At 44.2% G+C, this 22,622-nt stretch overlaps 1 protein-coding gene across 3 annotated transcripts in view; it reads left to right on the forward strand.

Moving 5' to 3' along the window:
- Positions 1–15,847, forward strand: part of LOC107313179 (plexin-A4) — a 403,220-nt gene extending 387,373 nt beyond the window's left edge. For all 3 annotated transcript variants that reach the window (XM_032449091.2, XM_015861239.3, XM_032449104.2), the window contains exons 31-32: positions 12,393–12,543; positions 13,230–15,847. In XM_032449091.2, coding sequence (XP_032304982.2) covers positions 12,393–12,543; positions 13,230–13,325 — 247 coding nt within the window. In that variant the 3' untranslated portion in view covers positions 13,326–15,847. The remainder of the gene's footprint in view (positions 1–12,392; positions 12,544–13,229) is intronic.
- The last annotated feature ends 6,775 nt before the right edge of the window (positions 15,848–22,622 follow it).

Raw genomic sequence — 22,622 nt, forward strand, 5'->3', positions numbered from 1 at the left:
CAGTTTGGCCTTGAACCTTTCTCTGGAATGGAATCGATCTGAAGTAACACAGTCTTGTGGCTGCCTGTAGCTGAATCAGCATGAACACAGACTTTGCAGCTCAGATGCCTCCTAGAGAAGTAAAGCTGTCATGCCCCGTCAACAGAAGGACTGACAACATGTCCTTGCATTGCTTCACTTGATCCCATAAGAGAACTGGCCACTAGGTTGTTCCTAAGCTTTTGTAGAATAATATCATAGAATTCTTTGAGTTGGAAGGGACCCTTAAATGTTATCTAGTCCAACTCTCCTACATTGACTTAGGACATATACAGCTAGATCGGGCTTGCTTTCCTTCAGCCATTCTCTGCTATAGCAGTCTACTATATCCCTTTCATACATTTCTCCCTCCTTCAGTGGTCTGGATACAGCCGGCTATTGCATAATCCTAATTATGTTATTGTTGTAATTGTGTCTGCCGTCTGCAGCACATGGATTCATTACAAGCTTTTCATATGCTAAAATGATTATTAATGAGTGCAGTCCCAACCCAGCTATGGCACAACAACAGCCATGACAAAAAGATCTTTTGGAAGGCAATTAGCTCCATGCTAAGCTGCCTAAACCACATCTCGTGCTGGAAAATTTCAGTCTGCAGAAAAAACATTGGCAACATGGCTTTTCTCTCCACTTTGATGAGTTAATGAGCTACTGAGTGGCAGCAGGCACTGTTATTTTTGAGAAACAGAACCACGAAGGAGCTTCTACAGTTGGTGATGAAGAGCAAATGCCCTGCCCTGCCTGCAAACAGGGTGAGATGCATTCCCAAGACACTGTGGTATTGCTTTCCTAAAGAAAACGAGACAAAACCAACCAATCAATAAAAAAATAAAAGCAGAAACTTTCCAGGGAAACTTGAGGTTGTTTAAGTAAGAAGAACAGTTGTTTTGTTGAGGCTGAGAGCACTGCTATTCCCATTGCTATGGGTTGTCTTGCTCATGCAGGCTGGGGTGTGCTGCTGTGGCAATGGTCAAATATAGGGCCTAGCAATCTTCCCATCACTTATCTGAGTTGCTGATATTGCTTGAGCGTGGGTATTACAGATTTATAGAATCATTTGAGTTGCAAGGGGTCTCTTGAGGTCATTTGGTACAACTCCCCTGCAGTGAACAGGGATACCTACAGCTAAAAAAGGTTGCACAGAGCCCCATCCAGCCTGACCTTAAATACCTATTGAGACAGGGCATCCATCATACCTTTGGGTATTGAGATTCCTCCCAGTTTCTTGAGGCTTTCATTGTTTCTGGTTTAATTAACAAATTTTCTCTGCCACATCAGAGAATGAGCAGCCTTGAGGTAAGAAGTCAGTCTCCCCCTGTGATTCAGGAGAAACTTGAGCATGTAAAGGATCTTTAGATATGTATCTGTGGTGGTTTCACACTGATGGGCAGCTGAGCTCTACAACACCACTCTCTCACTCCCCCTTGTCAAAAGAATAGCAGGAGAAAATAAGATGAAAAAAGCTCATAGGTTGAGATAAGGACAGGGACATCACTCACCAATTACCATCATGAACAAAACAGACTCAGTGTAAGGGAGATAAATGTAATTTGTTGCCTATTGCTGCCTAGACCAAAGCAGAGAGAAACTAAAAGCAAACTAAAAACACCTTCCCCATCATCTTCCACCTCCTCCCCATGAGCAGCAGAGAGAATACGGTGAGTCCATAATGTTCCATTTCTGCCACTTCTTGGTCATTCCCTGTCCCTGTTCCAGCATGGGGCCCCTCCAATAGGATGATGCCCTTCCTAAAATGATCCCATATGGACTTCCCACAGGCTGTAGTTCCTCAAGAAAAGCTCCAGCATGGGTCCTTACCACAGGAGTGGACTGCTCCACCATGGGCTTCTCTCCACAGGCTGCAACTCCAGGATCTGCTCCTGGAATACTGTGTCCTGAGGCCCCAACACAGGAAAGATGTGAAGCTTTTTGAGAGGGTCCAGAGGAGGTTCATGAAGATGATCGGAGGGTTGGAGCACCTGTCTTACAAAGACAGGCATAGGAAGATGGGCTTGTTTGCGGAAGGGAGGGTTCCATGGGCTGCAGTCTCTTTCTGGCCACATCCACCTGCTCCACCATGGGTTCCTCCACCAGCTGATTTTCACATGTTACTGCATGGTCTGAAGGAGGATATCAAGCTCCACCACAGACTGGAAGAACTTCAGGCTTCATCCACCCTGTGGGCTGCTCTCAAGCAGTTCTTCTCCCAGTTTGTATTCACATATGGCATTGCCTTGACTCAAGTGCAACACCTTGCAATTGGTCTTGTTGAACCTCAGTGGATTTATATGGGCTTACCTTTCCTCTTTGTCAGGTTCTCTCTGAATGGTGTCCCTTCCTTCTGCTGTGTCAACTACACCACTCAGTTTGGTGTCATCAGTAAACTTGCTGAGGGTGCACTCAATCCCATCAGCTATATAATTGATAAAGATGCTGAAGAGACCTGATCTCAGGACATACCCCTATGGTACACAACAGATAGGTTCCATGGTCCTTTCCTTATCATCCTTATCATGTGGCCATCAGCTTAGGAGTGCCCACAGGATCTGCATTGTTGAGGAGCATCCTCCCCTGCAATGCCTCACATTTTAGCTTTAGTGTGAAAGCTGTCAGCCACACAAGGGCAAAGGAAAGCAATACACAGGCAATCTTACAAATGCTGGCAGTGAAAATTCAAGGACCTGTGGGATTTGGTGACAGCTTCACAGTGGTTTTGAAGGCATCAGGAGTATGTAAATGGCAGAGAGACCCTAAGTACCTCTGAGGATCTGGGCTCAAATAGAAAGTAAATAAAGACTCAGCAGGAACGTTGTCATCTCCCTGCTAGGATGCTTTAACACACACATTTATAATTTCTTTAGATAGCGCGATGATGGCTTCATTAGAAACACTTCTGTATAAATAAATCATTAGTCCATCACAGAGTTCTGATGAAAGGAGATTTATATGTCTTCTATCTGTTCTAGCAGCCAGGTTTGATTACTGGTACCTGCTTTTTCATTTATTTTTCACCACTTCCACATTATCTTGATTTGCAGTCTTAGTGGGAAGATGTGTGATGAGGTAATGTCACGGGTTACTTAGATTTACCTATGCCCGTGACAGGGGAAGCCACCCCGTGGGCCCCCCTCCCGGGGCCCGGAAAGGAGGGGGAAAAAGGGAGTGGGATAAAACAGCGACAATCTAAGGAGGAAAAACTTATTTTACTAAATATGATGCCGAAATACAAGATAACACAATATAATATAATTGAGGCTAACAAATTGAACGAAACAGAGAGAGAGAGTCCCCGAAAACCGAGAGGCCTACTGTGAGCTCTAGGCGACACGGCTGGAACGCTTCCCACTCTCCGAGAAGTTCGAGAGAAGAAGGAGGGCACTCCAGCCTGGGAACGAGATTATACAGCGTCCTGGTCCCGTGACTTATCATTAACCCTGTTGTTCTCTGGGATATGTAGTCTTCTTCTGTGGACTGCACATTCAATAGAAGTATCCATACTTTACATGATGTTATGATGTGGAATACTGATACTGATAGCAAAATTACAAAACCATGACATTCCACCCCTTATTCTACATTATTACATCATGGTAAAAATATATATACATATATATACACGTATGTAAAATTATGATAGCTAAACAGTAGAATTACATGTAACATAACTAAATGTACAACTATAATACTATAATAACTAAAATACACTACACATGCAAACATATATACATATAAATACATAAAATTATTGACTGCACTCCCTCAGCATCAAATTCCCTTGTGGTACACACTGAACATCCCCATCCTTCTGCATTACCCACCAAGTGCACCCAGGTCCCTGGGCAAAGACAGTTCCACGGATAGGTTTGCCCTTTCCAGAAGCTGGAAGGACCCAAACAGCTTTTCCCAACATGTTCTTTACATGTACAACAGGGACCTTATCTCCTTCTACAGTGTGTAGGGGGCTAGATTGACTAGGACCATCACGATTGACAGATCCTCTAGTATTCACCAACCAAGTGGCTTCTGCTAGATTCTTCTCCCAGTGCTTAAATGTTCCGCCACCCATTGCTTTCAACATAGTTTTCAACAACCCATTATATCGTTCAATTTTACCAGAAGCTGGTGCATGGTAGGGAATATGATAAATCCACTCAATGCCATGATCTTTGGCCCAAGTATTTATAAGGGAATTTTTAAAATGTGTCCCATTATCAGATTCAATTCTTTCTGGGGTGCCATGTCGCCACAGGACTTGTTTCTCAAGACCTAATATGGTGTTTCGAGCAGTTGCATGGGGTACTGCGTATGTTTCAAGCCACCCAGTGGTTGCCTCTACCATGGTGAGTACATAACACTTACCACTGCGAGATCGTGGCAAGGTGATATAATCAACCTGCCACGCCTCCCCATATTTATACTTTTGCCACCGCCCTTCCTCCCAGAGAGGTTTCATCCTTTTGGCTTGTTTAATTATGGCACATGTTTCACAATCATGAATAATCTGCGCAATAGCGTCCATGGTTAAGTCCACCCCTCGGTCTCTGGCCCACTTATATGTCGCGTCTCTTCCTTGATGACCTGAGGTCTCATGAGCCCATCGAGCTAGAAATAATTCACCCTTATTCTGCCAGTCCAAGTCAATTTGAGCCACTTCAATTTTGGCAGCTTTATCTACCTGATGGTTGTTTTGTTGTTCTTCAGTAGCCCGACTTTTGGGCACATGTGCATCCACATGACGCACCTTTACAACCATATTCTTTGTTCGGGCAGCAATGTCCTTCCATAATTCAGCGGCCCAAACAGATTTACCCTTCCGTTGCCAGTTGTTTTGTTCCCACCTCTGTAACCACCCCCATAAGGCATTTGCCACCATCCATGAGTCAGTATAAAGATACAGCATTGGCCACCTCTCCCGTTCAGCAACATCTAAGGCCAGCTGGACAGCTTTTACCTCTGCAAACTGACTTGATTCTCCCTTACCTTCGGTGGCCTCTGCAACCTGTCGTGTGGGGCTCCACACAGCAGCTTTCCATTTGCGATGCTTCCCTACAATGCGACATGATCCGTCTGTGAATAGGGCATATTTCTTTTCATTTTCTGGTAATTCGTTGTATGGTGGGGCCTCTTTAGCACGTGATACCTCTTCTGCTGGTGATGTTCCAAACCTTTTATCTTCAGGCCAGTCCATGATTACCTCTAGGATTCCTGGACGATTGAGGTTTCCCATTCGCGCTCGCTGTGTAATCAGCGTAATCCACTTGCTCCAGGTGACATCGGTAGCATGATGAGTGGAGGGAACCTGTCCTTTGAACATCCAGTTCAGCACTGGCAGTCGAGGTGCCAAAAGGAGCTGTGTTTCAGTCCCGACTACTTTGGAAGCAGCCCGAACCCCCTCATACGCGGCTAAGATCTCCTTCTCAGTTGGAGTGTAGCACTCTTCAGACCCCTTATATGATCGACTCCAGAATCCCAGGGGTCGGCCTCGGGTCTCTCCTGAGGCTCTTTGCCACAAACTCCAAGTGGGGCCTTTCTCTCCAGCAGCAGTATAGAGGATGTTCTTTACATCCTGTCCAGTCCGTACTGGCCCCAGTGCTACAGCTCGGGCTATCTCTTGTTTAATCTGTTCAAAAGCCTGCTGCTGCTCAGGGCCCCATGCAAAATCGTTCTTCTTCCGCGTCACCTGATAAAGGGGGCTTACAATGAGGCTGTAGTTTGGAATGTGCATCCTCCAAAAGCCCACTGCACCCAGGAAAGATTGTGTCTCTTTCTTGCTAGTTGGTGGAGACATGGCAGTGATTTTGTCGATCACATCTGTTGGGATGTGACGACGTCCATCCTGCCACTTTATACCTAAGAACTGAATTTCCTGGGCAGGTCCTTTTACTTTGCTTCGCTTAATAGCAAAGCCGGCTTGTAGAAGAATTTGGATGATCTGCTCTCCTTTTGTGAAAACCTCTTCTGCTGTATCACCCCACACAACAATGTCATCAATGTACTGCAGGTGTTCAGGAGCACCACCTTGTTCCAGTACAGTTTGGACCAACCCATGGCAAATGGTTGGGCTGTGTTTCCACCCCTGGGGCAAACGGTTCCAAGTATACTGAATGCCCCTCCAGGTGAAGGCAAACTGTGGCTTACATTCTGCAGCCAAAGGAATAGAGAAGAAGGCATTGGCAATGTCAATGGTGGCATACCATTTGGCTGCTTTTGACTCCAGCTCGTACTGGAGTTCCAACATGTCCGGCACAGCAGCGCTCAATGGGGGTGTGACCTCATTCAGGCCACGGTAGTCTACTGTCAGCCTCCATTCTCCACTGGCTTTACGCACTGGCCATATGGGACTGTTAAAAGGTGAGTGAGTTTTACTGATCACTCCCTGATTCTCCAACTGGCGAATCAAATCATGAATGGGGAGCAAGGAATCCCTGTTGGTGCGATACTGCCGTCTGTGCACTGTCTTTGTAGCAATCGGTACCTGCTGCTCTTTTACTCGTAGCAGCCCCACAACAGACGGGTCCTCTGACAGGCCAGGCAAAACAGACAGCTGCTTAATGTTGTCCATATCTACAGCAGCTATCCCAAAGGCCCATCGATACCCCTTAGGATCCTTGAAATGCCCCCTTCTGAGGTAATCAATACCCAGTATACATGGAGCCCCTGGGCCAGTCACAATAGGATGTTTTTGCCAGTCTTTGCCAGTGAGGCTTATTTCAGCCTCCAGCACAGTCAATTCTTGAGAGCCCCCAGTCACTCCAGAAATATGGATTGATTCTGTCCCTTCATGACTGGAGGGCATTAGGGTGCACTGTGCACCGGTATCCACCAGCGCCTTATATTCCTGTGGTTCTGATGTGCCAGGCCATCGAATCCACACAGTCCAATAAACTCTATTATCCCTTTCCCTCCCCTGACTGAGGGCAGGGCCCCTCTATTGGTTACCTGTGATGACTGGAGCAACTCCACTGGTGGTTGGTATGTCTAGTAGTTCTTTCACCCGTGCTCGTAGTGCAGAAGTGGGCTGATCATGCCACTTCCTCATGTCTTCTCCACGGTCACGTAGGTAGCGCCACATGGAAACACGCGGTGCAATCGTACTGTTGTTCTTTGCTCGAGCTGGGAAGCGTGTGCGTTTAACAGCTGAGACTTTTGATGATGCAGGTGAGGAGTAGGACTGGAATACTTTGATCAGATCCTTCATTAGACCTGGTGGCCCGTACGAGGATTGACCTTCATCAGTTGTTTCTGATACTATTACGGGATCATCATTATGATTAGTTGATGGAAACAATTTCTTGCACATTTCATCTACTCGGTTTTCTAGCCGTGAGATGGCAGAAACTGCGGCATGCAGTTGGGGGAGCTGCTGATCGATGGTTTGAAGCATTATAATCAGCTCAACAACTCGGGGCCATCTGTCCACGAACCCTTTAGAACCTGTTACCAATGACTGTGCCATTCTCTCTGGTGCTGTACTTGTGATTTTCTGCCACATGTCAGGATCGGCCCTCACTCTCTCAGGGTCAAGTTCACTTGGATCAGGGCTGTACAACATTTTCGCCATGGCCAATTCCCTCAGGCGCTGAATACCTTTTTGGACGGTATTCCAACTATCAAATTTAGGCTTCAAAGCATCCTTATAGGGGTACCTTTCTCTCACGGCTTCTAACAGCCGCAACCAGAGAGTGGCAGCTCCATCCGAACATCTGCTAATCCCTCTGTCGATACCTGCATCTTGGGCAATGTTTCCTAGTTGGCGAGCTTCATTACCATCTAGAGACAAGCTGTTGGCCCCGTTGTCCCAGCAGCGAAGCAACCAAGCAAGGATACCTTCATCTTGACGCCGTGTGAACTCCTTTCTTGAGCCTTGGATTTCAGTCAGCTTCAGAGGTCGACAATAGGTGATTTCCTCCTCATCATCAGTCTCTTCTTCATGCCTCTTGGTTTTTGCCTTTGCTTTTTTCGGTACTGCTCCATGCCCGGCACCTGGGTCTTCTGCAGCCCCCCCCTGTGCTTCTCCTTCTTTTCGTTCTAGACGCGTGGACACCCGTTTCCATTTCTTGCCTTCCACAGGGGCAACTGATATTGCTACTGATGCCTCCTGTGACTGATCAGAATTAACTTGGGCTTGAATCTCAGATCGGAAACTCTCTCTCTCCAGAATAGTATGATACAAAGCACGGTATGCATAAGCCAAACCCCACATAAGGTTTACCTCCTTAGATCTCTGACCCAAATACTCACTTAATTTCTTAGGGTCCCTTAGGTGTTCAAGAGTGAAATCCCATGACACTGCGGGTCCCCATGCTTCTAAGACTTTTCCTAAACCTTTCCATATTCCCTGCCAGTCATCATTCTCTGGTTCTGGAGGAGACTTCCGCATAGAACGAATGCATAGGAACATATATGCATTCATTAATAGTGATAACATGGATGCAAGTATGAACCCTATCTCAGTTATTGAAAGGTGTGTGGAAATCTGAGAGTACAACCTAAATAAAAAGGGTTTTTTTAGCCTGTACAATGAATTAAACATGGTGGTGTTTGTAAAATTGCCTGTTCCATCTGGGATGCAAGTACTTGTAAGATTCGCAATTCCATCTGGGATGCAAGTGTTTGTAAGATTCACAATTCCATCTGGGATGTAGGTGCCAAAATTCTGACCATACCACATCTCATAAAAGTACCAGGCAGGTGTCTCCATCAGTATCCACCTTATTAGGCTATATACCTGCACAATTCCACAACACCAAATTATGGTGTTAATAGTTGACCAATACTTTAAGAAGATCATAATTGCTTTCAATCCCTTAAACAGAGCAACTGGGATGAAGAGTGGATTCATAGCTGGCAGGCTCTGTAAAAGTCAGAGCTAGCTAGCTTTGCTCTAAGGGAGAAAGAAATCCCTTTGTTTTCTACACAAAAGTTAGATAGCAGTGCTGAGAATGTACAGCAGCCCTTAATGTTGACAATTTGTCTGGTATTTCAAGGTCACGTTCTCAGTGAGCAGCTACGAAAAGATAACACTCCCCTAACGAAGCTCTTTAAGAGTAAAGAGAGAGTTGTTCTAAAAGCTAAAAAGCTCTATGCCCGCATTCTCCACCAAAAAATCTGTCACGGGTTACTTAGATTTACCTATGCCCGTGACAGGGGAAGCCACCCCGTGGGCCCCCCTCCCGGGGCCCGGAAAGGAGGGGGAAAAAGGGAGTGGGATAAAACAGCGACAATCTAAGGAGGAAAAACTTATTTTACTAAATATGATGCCGAAATACAAGATAACACAATATAATATAATTGAGGCTAACAAATTGAACGAAACAGAGAGAGAGAGTCCCCGAAAACCGAGAGGCCTACTGTGAGCTCTAGGCGACACGGCTGGAACGCTTCCCACTCTCCGAGAAGTTCGAGAGAAGAAGGAGGGCACTCCAGCCTGGGAACGAGATTATACAGCGTCCTGGTCCCGTGACTTATCATTAACCCTGTTGTTCTCTGGGATATGTAGTCTTCTTCTGTGGACTGCACATTCAATAGAAGTATCCATACTTTACATGATGTTATGATGTGGAATACTGATACTGATAGCAAAATTACAAAACCATGACAGGTAAACTGAGGGAGATGGGACACTTTGGTGCGGCATTGGGTGACAGCCTGTGAACCGAGCACACTGAAATCACAGCTTGTGAGTTGGTCATGTTTGAAGAGAGAAGAAAGCCTACAACACCTGAAGTTCAAATCATTACATCCCATCCTTTCCTTCAGGGAGCAATGTATGCTGCAGTTTGTTGTTCACATAAATCATGGGAACTTCGTGTTACTAGGAGAGTCTCTCTGCAGGTCTGGGAAAGGGACTCAGGAGTTTTCAGACCTTTGTGGGTCACAGACCCAGGAGAGCATTGCTACCAAGTGACAGGAAGACATGAGAAAGTTGGAGAAGCTGACTGTATGTGTGCCCGATTTTCCACTTTAGGAAGCTTCCTTCCCTGCACTCACTAACCCACTGCCATTAGATGAAGGAGCATTTCAGCTGGTTGCAAGATCCAGACTGGAAAATAAAGCACAATGCTACTGCTTGCCCAGGGAGGTAGTGGAGTCACCGACCCTGGGGGTGTTCAAGGAACAATTGGATGTTGTGTTGAGGGACATGGTTTATTGGGAGCTATTGGTAATAGGTGAATGGTTGGACTGGATGATCTTTTAGGTCTTTTCCAACCTTGGTGATTCTATGATTCCTCCACCAGCCTTATTTATTTTTGTTGTGATATAATCCTCTTCACTTTTCATTTCATCCAGCAGGAGTGTGCCTATGCAATATTCATAAGGAACTGGGCTCTTCTCCATGAGTTCTTCTTAGGCACCATAAATCAGAGCATTTTACTGCATTGCAGACTTTTCTTTTTGCTTCCCCAAAGGTCTATGGAATGTGTTGTTGTATGTGAATGTAGTGCCAGGGCACACCTTGTGTTTTGGCTGTTAGACTTCAGGGTTCTCAGTAGTGTGCTTTGGCCTTGAGGATCCTGAAACAACACTCTCATGGATTCTACAATACCCTGACATTTCCTCTTGTTAGAAGTGTGTGCAGAATAGGCCTGATTCTGTTTATCTGCTGATGCTGGGGGCTGTTTGAATTTGCTGGGATTAGCAAAGGTCTAGAAGTTTCTATTCATCTTTCTCACCAGCTCCTTCTGGATGTAGTTCTGTAGGACAGGTTCTCATAGGGTTTCCACTTGGCTCCTTTCCTCATACACAGCTGTTCAGGCCCAAATGGGGTTGGGGTTTGGCAGTTTATGAAATAAAATTAAACTCAGACCAATCATTATCGAAGTACTAGGACTGGGCAATAGTTAGAGCAAGGGACTGAATTAGAATGGGATTTTTGGCTTTTCCTGAACCCGGAAGACAAAAAGATGTGTCTCCAAGAAGAGTAATGTTGTGAATGCTGGAAGCTGCTGTGCAATTTATGAGGTTTGCATTAGATTTTCTGTTGAAACTGAGTCTTGATCTGGAAACAGTCAGGCTGGAAGGCTACACACAGAGGTGGGAGAAAGACCTCTGGCTTCTGTGCCTTTCTCTACTGAGGGTTACATCAGCCCATCTCTCTGCAAAAACAGGATAATAACTCAGACTAATCAATGAGGATGGAACCGTGGGGGCATGAATCAGACTGAAGCCACACTGGAGCTTTCTGGTGTGGAGGGGTTTCCTCCCAGTGCTCTCGCACTCTGTTGTTTTTCACAGGAGACTTCTGCAGCTGCTCATCTCACTGTCGTAGAGAGTATTTTCCCACTTGTATGTCTGAAGGATCCTTATCACACAGCACTTCAGCATCCAATTTCTCTGCAGTGGAAGGCAGCCTCCATCTCAGCAGGTGTCTCGATGCTGCTTACAGGACACCTGTCAGCTCTTTTGGCTCCCCGTCCCCTCTGCCTCCTAATTATAAATTTGTGGATTGCTGCATCTATGGGCTCTTTTTCTTCTCTCTCTCTCTCTTTTTTTTTTTTTTTTTTTTTTTTTTTTTGTTCCTTGTGCACAAAATGTCAAATTGCAGAAATTAAAAATGTAAATGATGGTGTCTAATTAACCAGTTGACAGCAGAGCACAGCTGCGAGTGACAGTGACTGATTACCTTCTGCAAACCTTGTCCTCCAAGACCTGCCTTACTCAGGGGACGAAGGACTTCAAAAATAGCAACTTCCTTAAAGAGACATTGCTCTGCTGAGAAAGTGTGGTGCATGGGCAATGGTCTGAGGTCTCCATGTCCAAAGGATAAAGCCCAATGTACTCTTAAACCAGAGGTAGATTTTCCTCAGTCAGAGAGAGATGGAATCCTATTGCTGCAAATGTGATATAATGCTAACAGCCTGTCGCTGTTGCTGGGATAGACTGGTTTGATTGGATAATCTTAGAAAAGTATGCAAATCTAGAAGCATAAATGGCACATGCAAGCATGAAAGGGGAGTTTTTGTGTTTGGTAGCAAAAGCCTGAGCTCTCAAAGGGCAGTGAGACTTTCCTATGGGTCTGGAGGTGCTCAAAGCCTTTGAATGCCTGACAAAGGAGTCCAGCACCAGTAGATCTCATTTCTTTGACGACGTGGATGAAGTTAACAAGATGTTCTCTGGAATTTTCAGTCTCAGAACAGGGCTGAGTGATTACAGCATTTATCTGTTATTCAGGAATAGTATCTCAGTCTAATTTCTGTTTTAGCCGTCTCCTTTGCTGTAAAAGAAGGGTATAACAAGACATATCATTGACGCTCTAGAAGAGCCTGAGAGTGTTAAATTTATTCTATTTTGTTGATGACTTTCAGTTCTTGTCTCCATCCTCTGTCCCTTCAAGAAGTAATTCTCTCTTCCAGGTACTATTCAGACATTGCCAAAATGCCAGCAATTAGTGACCAGGACATGAATGCATACTTGGCTGAGCAGTCTCGCATGCATATGAATGAGTTCAACACCATGAGTGCACTCTCGGAAATATACTCCTACGTTGGCAAGTACAGCGAGGAGGTAAGAGCTTTGGAAAGAGAAGTTCTGCAGAACCATCAGAAAATCCACCCATTCTGATAGCTCAGCATATATCATGGCTGCCTTTCTTAATCCTGGGTGAGAGGATGATGGATTTAGTGAATAAAAAGCAAACTCTGGGATCTGGAGAGGCTGGGTTTGTTGGTTTTCCTGGGGCTTTTCCATCTGATTTTCCATTACTTTAATTTTCTGATATCGGTCAATCAAAATTAACTGGCTTTAGCTGATGATCAGAGAAGACCTGCTTCACACATGGCCAAAATCTGTTGAGGCATATATGCCCAATGCCATTTACAGTACCATAAAGCATCCAAGAATGGTCTATCAAACATGAACGAGATGTTATGGGTATCAAAAGACCAGATGAGATACCTTAGAACATCTGAAGTGGCACGGCAAGGTAATGAGTAAATCTGCCAAATAATTGATCTTCAAGATGCTAATCCATTTGATCAGTTGCAAAGCAGAGGTTTGCATTCAGCCACATCAACTCCAAACTGCCTACCTGACTCCCTTCTGGCTGACTGACCTGCATTGCATGATCTAAGCTAAGTGTGGGGCTCACCTGTAGGGAAAATTAACCCTCATCTGTTGCTGAGGGACTTAGTTGTTTTGAAAAATAAATGTAAAAACAGAGCCACATCACTTCTTTCTCTCTCTTTTTCCAGATTCTCGGAGCCCTTGATCAAGATGACCAAGCTGGGAAACAGAAACTTGCCTACAAACTTGAACAAGTCATAACCCTCATGAGCATAGACAGCTGAGAACTGTCCTGCCAGGGACACCCTGGGAGGGATAAACCAAGTCGTGCCTCACTCAAGATCATCATCTTTACCAAGTGCAAGTTTTGATTGGCTGTAAGCAGAGTCACCTGAACAGCACTCCTCTCTCTCTCTCATTTCTTTCTCTTTCAAAATCTGTGGACAACATGAGAAATCCCCAGGGGTTCAAAGAAAAGATTGCAGAGGAATCTTGGCTCTGGGGATATCAAGACATTCAGGTGAAGCTCTCATTTTCACAGCTTCCCCTCTGCCTTTGTTCTACAAAAAAACAACAACAGTTCCACAGAAACAAAACAAAATGAAACAAAACCCTCCCCCAGCATTGCATCATCACTCTGCAGATGGGAAATCGAGAGGTCACCTCTGTCATGCTGCTTTAACTGCCCTCTTGGGGCTGTAGCCTCTGGAGTGGACATAGAAATGAACTCAGTATTACTAAATGTCTCCCCAAGGGGAAGGCAGCCTGCCTGCAGGGATCCTGAAGGGTAGGAGGAAATCAAGATCCTCTCCTGCAGAGCCATTTGCAACTCTATCACTTGATAGGGACCCACTGGGAGAGGAACACCAGGGCTCCCCACAAAATGCCACAGCTCCGTTCAGAGTGGGAACATTGTGGCTCTTATCTGCCTGGGCAAACAGCGGTGTAGTTGCTCTCTTGGGGCAGTAGAAGGGTCAAGAAGGGAGGATGGAGACCAGCAGTCTCCTGCCCATGTGATTCATATGGTTATTCTTTTTTTTTTTCCAAAAAGATCTGTGTTTCCCTCTGTCTTTCCCATTGTGTCCTGTTGGTCGTAGCACTACTGCAAAAATGCTCTCTCTTCTCAGTGGCATCCCATTGGTGGTGTTTCTGTTCCTTCTGACAATGGACAGCACAGCATCTCTTTTGTCCCCACCTCAGCTTGGAAAGCAGGAACCACAAGACTCGCTTTGTTCCAGACAAGGAGTATGGCCTCAAAAAACAACCAGAGGGTTCTTTTTTTTTTTTTTAAAGCTGTTTGGTCTTTTCATTTTATTTCCACAACTGAAACAAAGCTATTGGGTGGTGGGGTTTTTTTTGGTGTTTTTTGTTTGTTTGGTTGGTTGGTTGTTGTGGTTTTTTTTGGTTTGTTTTTTTTTTTTGGTGGAATATCAGAAGGATGCTAAAGTGCTTGCTGTGAAGCAAGGTAGTGCATAGGACTGATAGTAGAAGATTCCTTCAAAACCACTCCGAAGAGGAAATATCATCACAATTTATACGAAATCTTGGAGGAAACCCAAACGAAACACTGCAAAATGTTCTTCTATCTAGATACTCCCAGACAGACTGCATGTTTTCTGGAGATCCGTGAACCATTGTAAGCTCATTTGCCTTTTGGTGCCAACTCCTGGCCATTGCTCTTTCCCATTCTGGAACCAGTAGGCCTTGTTGAAGGCACACTTGCTGACTGTGATGTGATTGCTCTCTCTCTGCACTTCCTATCCCTTCAGAAATCATTGTCATCACAGGACAAAGATGGGTGTCCTGCCTCCTCCAGAAGGACTCCATCTCAATCTGTTTCAATGCCAACCAAATAGGAATGAGCTCCTGCATCCCTTCTGCATTTGGCTGGTTTCTCCTGCAGCTGCTGGCCTGTTTAACACTGTAGTTCAATTCAGTGGGAGAACCATCACTGCAGAGCCTTGAAAGAACTGGAAAACCTTGGATCTGGTATACCACAGAGGCAGAAATTAGGTCTGTGTTCATCTCACCTGAATGGTGCCCACTAGCAAGTGGAGGATTGGCCTCGTGCAATGAAGAATCAGTCCTCGTCCATCTTTCATCATCCTCCAAGCTACAGCTTTGGTTTACTTTGCGCCTGGATAGATGAAGGGGTAAAACAGGGTGTGTAAATTGATTATGGAACAAGTGTATTTGTTTTTATTCATGCTTCTTGCTAGCAAACCTGAACCTCTTCAGAGCAATGGCTTATAACTATGTGTAAAGGAGGAAGTGGTGCAAGCAGGGGTCAGATAGCAAGCAGATTTCATTCAGCCAAACATACACATGTAAGCAAGTCCTTCTAAAACCATTCAAAGAACAGCAGTCCAAAACTGGGTGCATATGTGGGGGGAGAATATCACAAGATTCATATTGAAACAGCAAACTTAGGGACACGTCTTGGTTCTAAAACCCCAGACATTTCTCTCTTGATTATAATTATTATTATTTTATGTGTGTGTGTGTGTCTGTGTGCGTGTGTGCGTTATTTCCTTTTTAATTTTGCTTGCTTTCTGTTTGATCGCTGAGCTGATGGACTCATCATGCACCTTATGGACATCTCAGCATTTTCAAGAGGCCTGCGCAATGGGGATGATTTGGTTTGGTTGGCTCTACCATGGTTTTGTTGATCCATTTTGTAATGTCGGGGCATGTTCCAGATCCATTGATTATGGCTGTGAAAGTGGGGTAAATGTCCCACCAGAGCCAGCGGTAAGAAAACTGCAACAACAACACAAACACAGTATTTTTTATAAGTACATAAAAAGGAAAATTACAAAAAAAAAAAAAAAAAAAAAAAGGAAAAAAAAAAAAAAAAAAGGAAGAAACCAAAGGTTTTGACAAACAAAGTGCCACAAAAGATAAATATGGACCCTATTGTCATGCCTTGTACTCACAGCTGGAAGGTAGGAGTCTAAGGACAAATAGCTGGCTTGGAGGGAAGTGGTTATGAGTGATGGGCTGTACTGCCTGGACATGCGTGCACAAAAGGAAAAAGAAGCTGTTAAAAAAAGAAAGAAAAAAAGAAATGAAAGTGAACTGGTGTAATCCTGCACTGTTACTGAAGTCAGAGGAACACCACAGGGGAAATCTGAGACTCACCTTGCTTCTTTTTTGATGTTTTCAGGGCTGTGTTTTTGTTTTATTACGGTTGTTTTCCACTGTTGCTGGTTTATTTCTTCTTGCTGGTACAGTTTTTCAGCTGTAAAGAAAAAAAGAATATACGTCTACTTCAAGGAAAACTTGAACACCTCAGAGACACTGAGAATTATACACTTGTGGGAAATGGGAAGCGCCATGAGATTGGTATCTTCATCCCTCCCAAGTTCCCATTTAGGCATTTCCTTTTTCTCTCAACTCTCTTCTCTCCTACACCAGGATTTGAAAGAAGATTTTGTATTTCGATTCTCTTTCATCTCCTTTTCGTTTTCCTTCCTCGTTTTCTTTTTCAACTTTGGTGCTTAAGCTGGTTTTGGTTTTCACTTGGAAAAAAATGGTCCAGAATTGTGGTGTAAATGTGTGGGCTTTGTCCTCTGTCCCATTTGGTGTCCTCCTCCTTTCCATCCATTGTTCCAGCATCTACCACAGTCTATGAGAGGTCTCAGCATCTTTCTTCCCATCCTCACCTGTTGAGCTAATTATTTTTCTAAATGCATGTAAAATACAATTAAAAACAAAGACACAAGCAGAAGAATGAGCCCTATAACGACATGGATGGGTTCTTTTTCTCTTCCTTTGCCTTGTTACCCCCCAACTCCTCACTTTACCTTAAGCATGACCAAAAGTGTGCCATGTGAGTTGTATTTCACACTCATTTTCAAGCCTCACAGTAAGAACAGGAGTCAAATCTCCCAGAAGACAACAGACAGGTTCCTGGTATCCAAAATATACCAGATAATAGGCTGATGTTTAAATTTTTTTCTCAAACACTGCAGTCAACACCATGAATGTTGGCACTTTCAGTACCATCAGATATTTGGAAAGAGAATGTATGAAGTCTCCTTCTGGTCCTACTTGAAGAGCAGAGTTATCTTTCCACTGCAGAGTTTGCTTTGAGTATCTGTCTCTAGGTTTGAGGAACCACTCTGCAACACACCGTGCCCTCTTTGTGAGTGCAGTCACCTATCAGTGTCACAGTGAGCTGAGGCACAATCTATCATGTCACGTCCTTTTGCAAACTGAGCCGTCTGGTAAATGGAGTCGTGGGAAGTTATCTGGAAGAAGGTGTTAGAGATTGGTAGTGCTTGAACAAACAGCACGTGAGAACCAGGAAAAAGGAGAAATGTAGATTCTCAGGGGCATCTTCATCTCCTAACACACATCAGTCCTTCTCTTCCCACACTTCATTCTGTCCTGAATATATTTGAAGATTTGGTCTAGCACGGCATACAACAGCTTTGCTCCATTGGGCTTAAGTCAGTTTTCACCATCTCAACCACTGCAGCTGTCTTGCCATACCACTCAAAAGTAGAGAACATAAAAAGTAGTTTCAACATGAAGAGGATTTACCAGAATTCAGGTCAATATCTGTTTTAGCTGAAATATGTTTACTGAAGTTTCAAGATCTTGTGCATTACAGGGAAAAAGACAAGAAAATATTACTGTTGTTATTATTTATAATCATGCTATTGAAAACTGACAGATAAAGCTATAGGAATTCATGGCTGCTCTCACTGTTGAGTAAACCAACCTAAATAGTACATAGAATCATAGAATGGTTTGGGTTGGAAGGGGCCTTTCAGATCACGTTCCAGCCCCGACGCTGTAGGCAGGGATATCTCCAACCAGACCAAGCTGCTCACAGCCCCATTCAGCCTGGCCTTGAATGTTTCCAGGGAGGGGACATACACAGCCTCACTGGGCAATATTAGCTAAATGCTGGGATATCTATGGTGTAACAATCTAAGAAAAAAAAAAAAAACAGATAATGCCAAGAGCAAAATTGTTTTAAAGTAAGACACAACACAAAACATGGAATATGTTTTGAGAAGAAATACCACTGTGTGGAATACTCATCCAAAGGAAGTCTAAAAACCTGAACGGACTGAGATCCAGGGCTTCTCTTAGTGGGACATATAGTTGTGTCTCCACAAAGGACCTTTAAGTCCAGGGACCATCACATAAAAAAAGAAAAGCCTGGGCTGCTGGAGATGACCAGAACTCTTCACTCACATCATCAGGGCATCAGTAATACAAGTCATGTTTCACCCTTCCTGGTAGCCAGAATAAGCTCATGAAGCAGATATATCCAATAGCCTGGATAAGGAGTTTTATGCTGTAAAGGGAATGACAGAGAGGAAGAAAACTGGTCCCACTTCTCAAACTCCTGGGGCAGGCTTTAGTATGTAAGTGGTTTGTTCCATCATAGGAGTGTATTGTTCTCTAGGTGAGCAGTGGCCAAGCAGTGGCCAGTACTAATAGGGGAAGATGCCATGACTGGATAAGCACTTTCCTGTAACTTCATCAATCCTTGATAATCCTTTCTTCTCCTTGGTTCAGCACGTAGCTGAAGGAGCTGGACAGAAGGCTCTATTTATGTATCTTCCACCCTTGAATGAGGAAATCAGTACAAAAATCTTGCTCTTGAATAACTGCTGTTGTCTAAATGCCTGTAAACCCCTGCTTATCTCCTCTCCCAGGATAACTAGGGAGCCCAGGAATGGAGTTGATTATTTACACAGCAAATTGTGTTTCTTTGTTGGCACAGGCCTCACCATGACAGCTGTTGGGTAAAGAGGTACTGGCATAACCTCAGTGATTCCAGGGCAATTTGGTCTCTGTTGTCAGATGAGTAGTAAAATATTGTACTCTAGGGCAGATGGAGATCTTGGACTGCCCTAGCTCTTGCCATCCAAGTTTGGTTTGTCAGCTGTGGAGCAGACAACTGAAAGTCAAGTGATGCTCCACGTCAAGATGTGAATCTCCCAGCCATTCATAGTGTAGGTTTTCTTACTTTGCATCCAGCTTTGTCTCCATTTCAGAATATAGCTGAGTCCGTAGTGTTCTGCAACTGTCCCTCATGTCCACCACTGTGCAACGTTCCTTCCCCTCTGAGAGTTGTGTTGTCCTATGGAGGATAAGCATTATGCAGAGAATGCTTTGAAAACAGAGCTGGTCAACCACAGTTGATTTGGGACTTCTCAGTTAACTGCACCGTTAGAGAAGCACCCAAGGACACAGTGGCTTATGGCAACTAATTCATATGCAAAAGAATGACAAAAGAAAGATTAAACACAAAATGATTACACTTGGAAAGAATAAAGCCATTACCAAATAAACCCCCCCAAAAACAAAAAACAAATAAACTACAACAAATCAGAGAGGATATAAAGCTGCTTAGTCCAACCAATCTGTTACACGTGTGATTTCTGTTGTCGTTGTCATTGTTTATTATTGGCTATATTTTTTGTTGTTTGTTAATCTTCTGTTCTAAAAGTGGAGAGTTTACCTCAAGAATTTCTTTCTGCTTGGAACCAGATCACCTCAAAGACACCTGCAGCAAAGAGAAGCATGCAGGGAAGCTCAGCAAAGTCAACCTGCTTATGGAAAAAGGAGGGAACAGGACATTTAGGCTCTTTCAACATCCCCTTCTCTTGCTAGTGTGGTTTGAATCTGAGGGCGGTATTTCTGAGCAGGGGAGGATGCTGTTCACTTTCAGGTAGACTGAAACACAAGAGCCAGTCAGAGAAACCAAGGCATACGTCTGAGCTTGACATTCTTTCTTGAACATCTTAAAGAAAGTTGGTGTTACTTAAAATTTCTTCACTGCCCTTTCCCCATTCCCTGGAGAAAATCCACTTTCCAGCCCAGGGTTGGGTAAGGAAGCAGAGATTAGGTGCTAGCTTAAATGCTCCCAGCATTTTCCCCAAGGAATCTAGATGAGAGGCAACCGGATTATTTAATGCCACAAGACAGGCCCTTCCTATTGTCTGACCCCGTGTCTTGGATGTACACACGAGCCCAGAAGTCTCATTCTCTGTTTTTGCTAAGGCTTCCACCTTAAGTACAAAATCAATGTAAAGACATATCCTTTCACTACAGTGTTACTAACAGCCTCAAAGAGATGTCAAGACAGCATTAGAAAGGAGGTTGGGATCCCTATTTTTTTTAGGTTGTTGTTGTTGTTGGTTTGGTTTTCTTTTGAATTGATCCTAGTTAAAAATAAAATCTATACTATTTAAATTGGAATCCCATTGTTACTTGGTAAAGGCAAAGCTTCTGTACCTTTGTTATAATTAATTGTATACCTGTGTATGTAAATATAAGGCATTCCTATTTTGCAGTCCAGAACAAAAACGAAAACAAACAAAAAAAAAAAATAAAAACAAAACAAGGAAAAAAAAAGGAAAAAAAAAAACAAAAACAAAACTATTTGTAATATAGAATAAAGTTTATTAAAAAAAAAAAAATAAAGAAAGAAAAAGTGTGCTGGGCTGTGATTGCTGCTTCCCGTGGCTGAATGGAGCCAGAGGGAGGAAATTCAAGCAAAAGGGAACTATGGAGACTGGAGAGATGGCAAGTGATTAAAGCAAGTCAATTTCACATCTGTTCCATAGGAGCCTTTACAAGTTCAGACTTTCTCACCATCCACAACACGTGCTTCCTCAGTGCTTCAAAGAGTCATGACTTGGTGGCGTTTTGGCCTTGGTTTCATACTGTTGCCCATGGGCTGTGCTGTTGAAGTTGGATTCCCAACTGATCAGCCCCCAGCTACATTTACAGAGATGAAAAAAGCTCACGGTGACAATAGACCAATTCTTCTCCCAAGTAATTCCTCCTTCTGTCCCTTTCTCCTTCTCTCCCTCCCTGCCTTCCTTCCTTTGAACCTCTCTTCTTCATTTGAACTTAGCACGTCATGCTAGATTTGAGGCTGCAAGCTGATTGCAGCATTCATACCTGGCCATAGAAGTAGAATCACAGAATCATTAAGGCTGGAGTATGCCACTAAGATCATCTAGTCCAACCACCAACCCATCACCACCATGCCCACTAAATAGGGAGAAATCATCCCTCCACACTTGTTCTCTGTTTGCCATGGTCAAAGGCAGAGGATGCATCTCTCCCCAAGGACCAGTTGCTGCCATGGGCAGATCTATAGCCCTCTTGCCCCTTCAGAGGGGCTCTGCTCAGCATACTTGTTCAGAGCTGATGTTATGGGACTGACGACAAACTTGGCTAAGTGTGGGCTGGGTTTGCACTTCTTTGACATGGTTTAACATATCACCATCATCACACGTCCCAATGGACATAAAATTTGACCTGAGACACCTCCACTGACAGCAAAATGGAGATGAAAGATTCATAGTTGATTTTCTCTGACCCTGCTCTTGAAAAGACAAAAGAGATGTATGCAGAGCCAGGTCCCTTTGAGCTGCAAGGGAGATGTGATGGTGGAGAGTTCCTAAACTGCTATTGTATATAATTTAACACATGCATGGCAATGATACGTGGTGAAAGAGCTGCCCTTCATCTCTCTCTTTGTCCCATGTCCCCCAGCACACACAGTGCTGCTCTTAGCCACCAACCTCCCCTGGCTCACAAAGCTCTTATCTTCAGTATCATCCTGGCCACATGGAATCAACATTCTTGTCAGCCTCTTCTACCTCCATCTGCCTTCATGGAATCATAGAATCATTTGAGTTGGAAGGGACCCTCAAAGTTCATCTGGTCTAATTTCTCTGCATTGAACGGGGTACATTCAGCTAGATCAGGTTGCTCAGAACCCCTTCCAGCTTGACCCTGAGTGTCCCAAGGGATGTGGCATCCACATCTCTGGGCAGCATGTTCCAGGAGGGAATTTCACATTGTTCCCCTTCTGATCACCCACCACTGTTCCATGTTGCACTCAACAGAGTGCAGAACAGGGTTATTACTCCATGCCCAGAACTGTGTGATCCCTGCTGTGTTTCAAACAGCTAAGCCTGTGCCACTCACTGAGGAATGAGATATCTGGGAGGTACTGTGGGATTTGTGCTTGTGGAAAGCAAGAACCTTTCTGCTGAACTTGGTTCTGCATGTCTCAACTCAACAAAGAGAGCATAGGAAGGGAGCAAGAAAGTAAGCTTCCAAAAGAGAAGGGAGGTAGAGGACAGCTCTTGCAATAGATTTCAGACCTATGAGCAGATGTTTTGGTACCAGTAGAAGAGTAACACAGGCATGCCAATGGACTGGCCACATACAGCCATGAAAATAACACATCTCTCTCCAGACAACTCTTGGACGCTTCTAGAGATAAGTTATGAAGGTGCTCCCAATCCCACCCCAAGGTCTTTTTAAAGCTTGAACTAAAATGTCTCACAAAAGCTTCCTCTAGGCTATCAGACTGCCTGAGAGAAGTGTTAGGCTGAGTGTCTGCCAGGCATTGTATAAACACGAGTATCCCTGTTGAAATTCCATGCCGGCGAGACAGGACAGGAAAAGGAAGAGGTGGGGAGGAAACTGAGGAATGGAGAGGTGAAATGAATTGCCCACAAACATTCAGCAGCTCAGTCAGAGTCTCTTTAATTTGCTTTTGCTGAGCAGTGGTCAATTCAGACACCTAT

The sequence above is a fragment of the Coturnix japonica genome, chromosome 1, assembly GCF_054131305.1.
Source record: "Coturnix japonica strain WE chromosome 1, WE-NBRP24, whole genome shotgun sequence".
In the NCBI taxonomy this organism is placed as follows: Eukaryota; Metazoa; Chordata; class Aves; order Galliformes; family Phasianidae; genus Coturnix; species Coturnix japonica.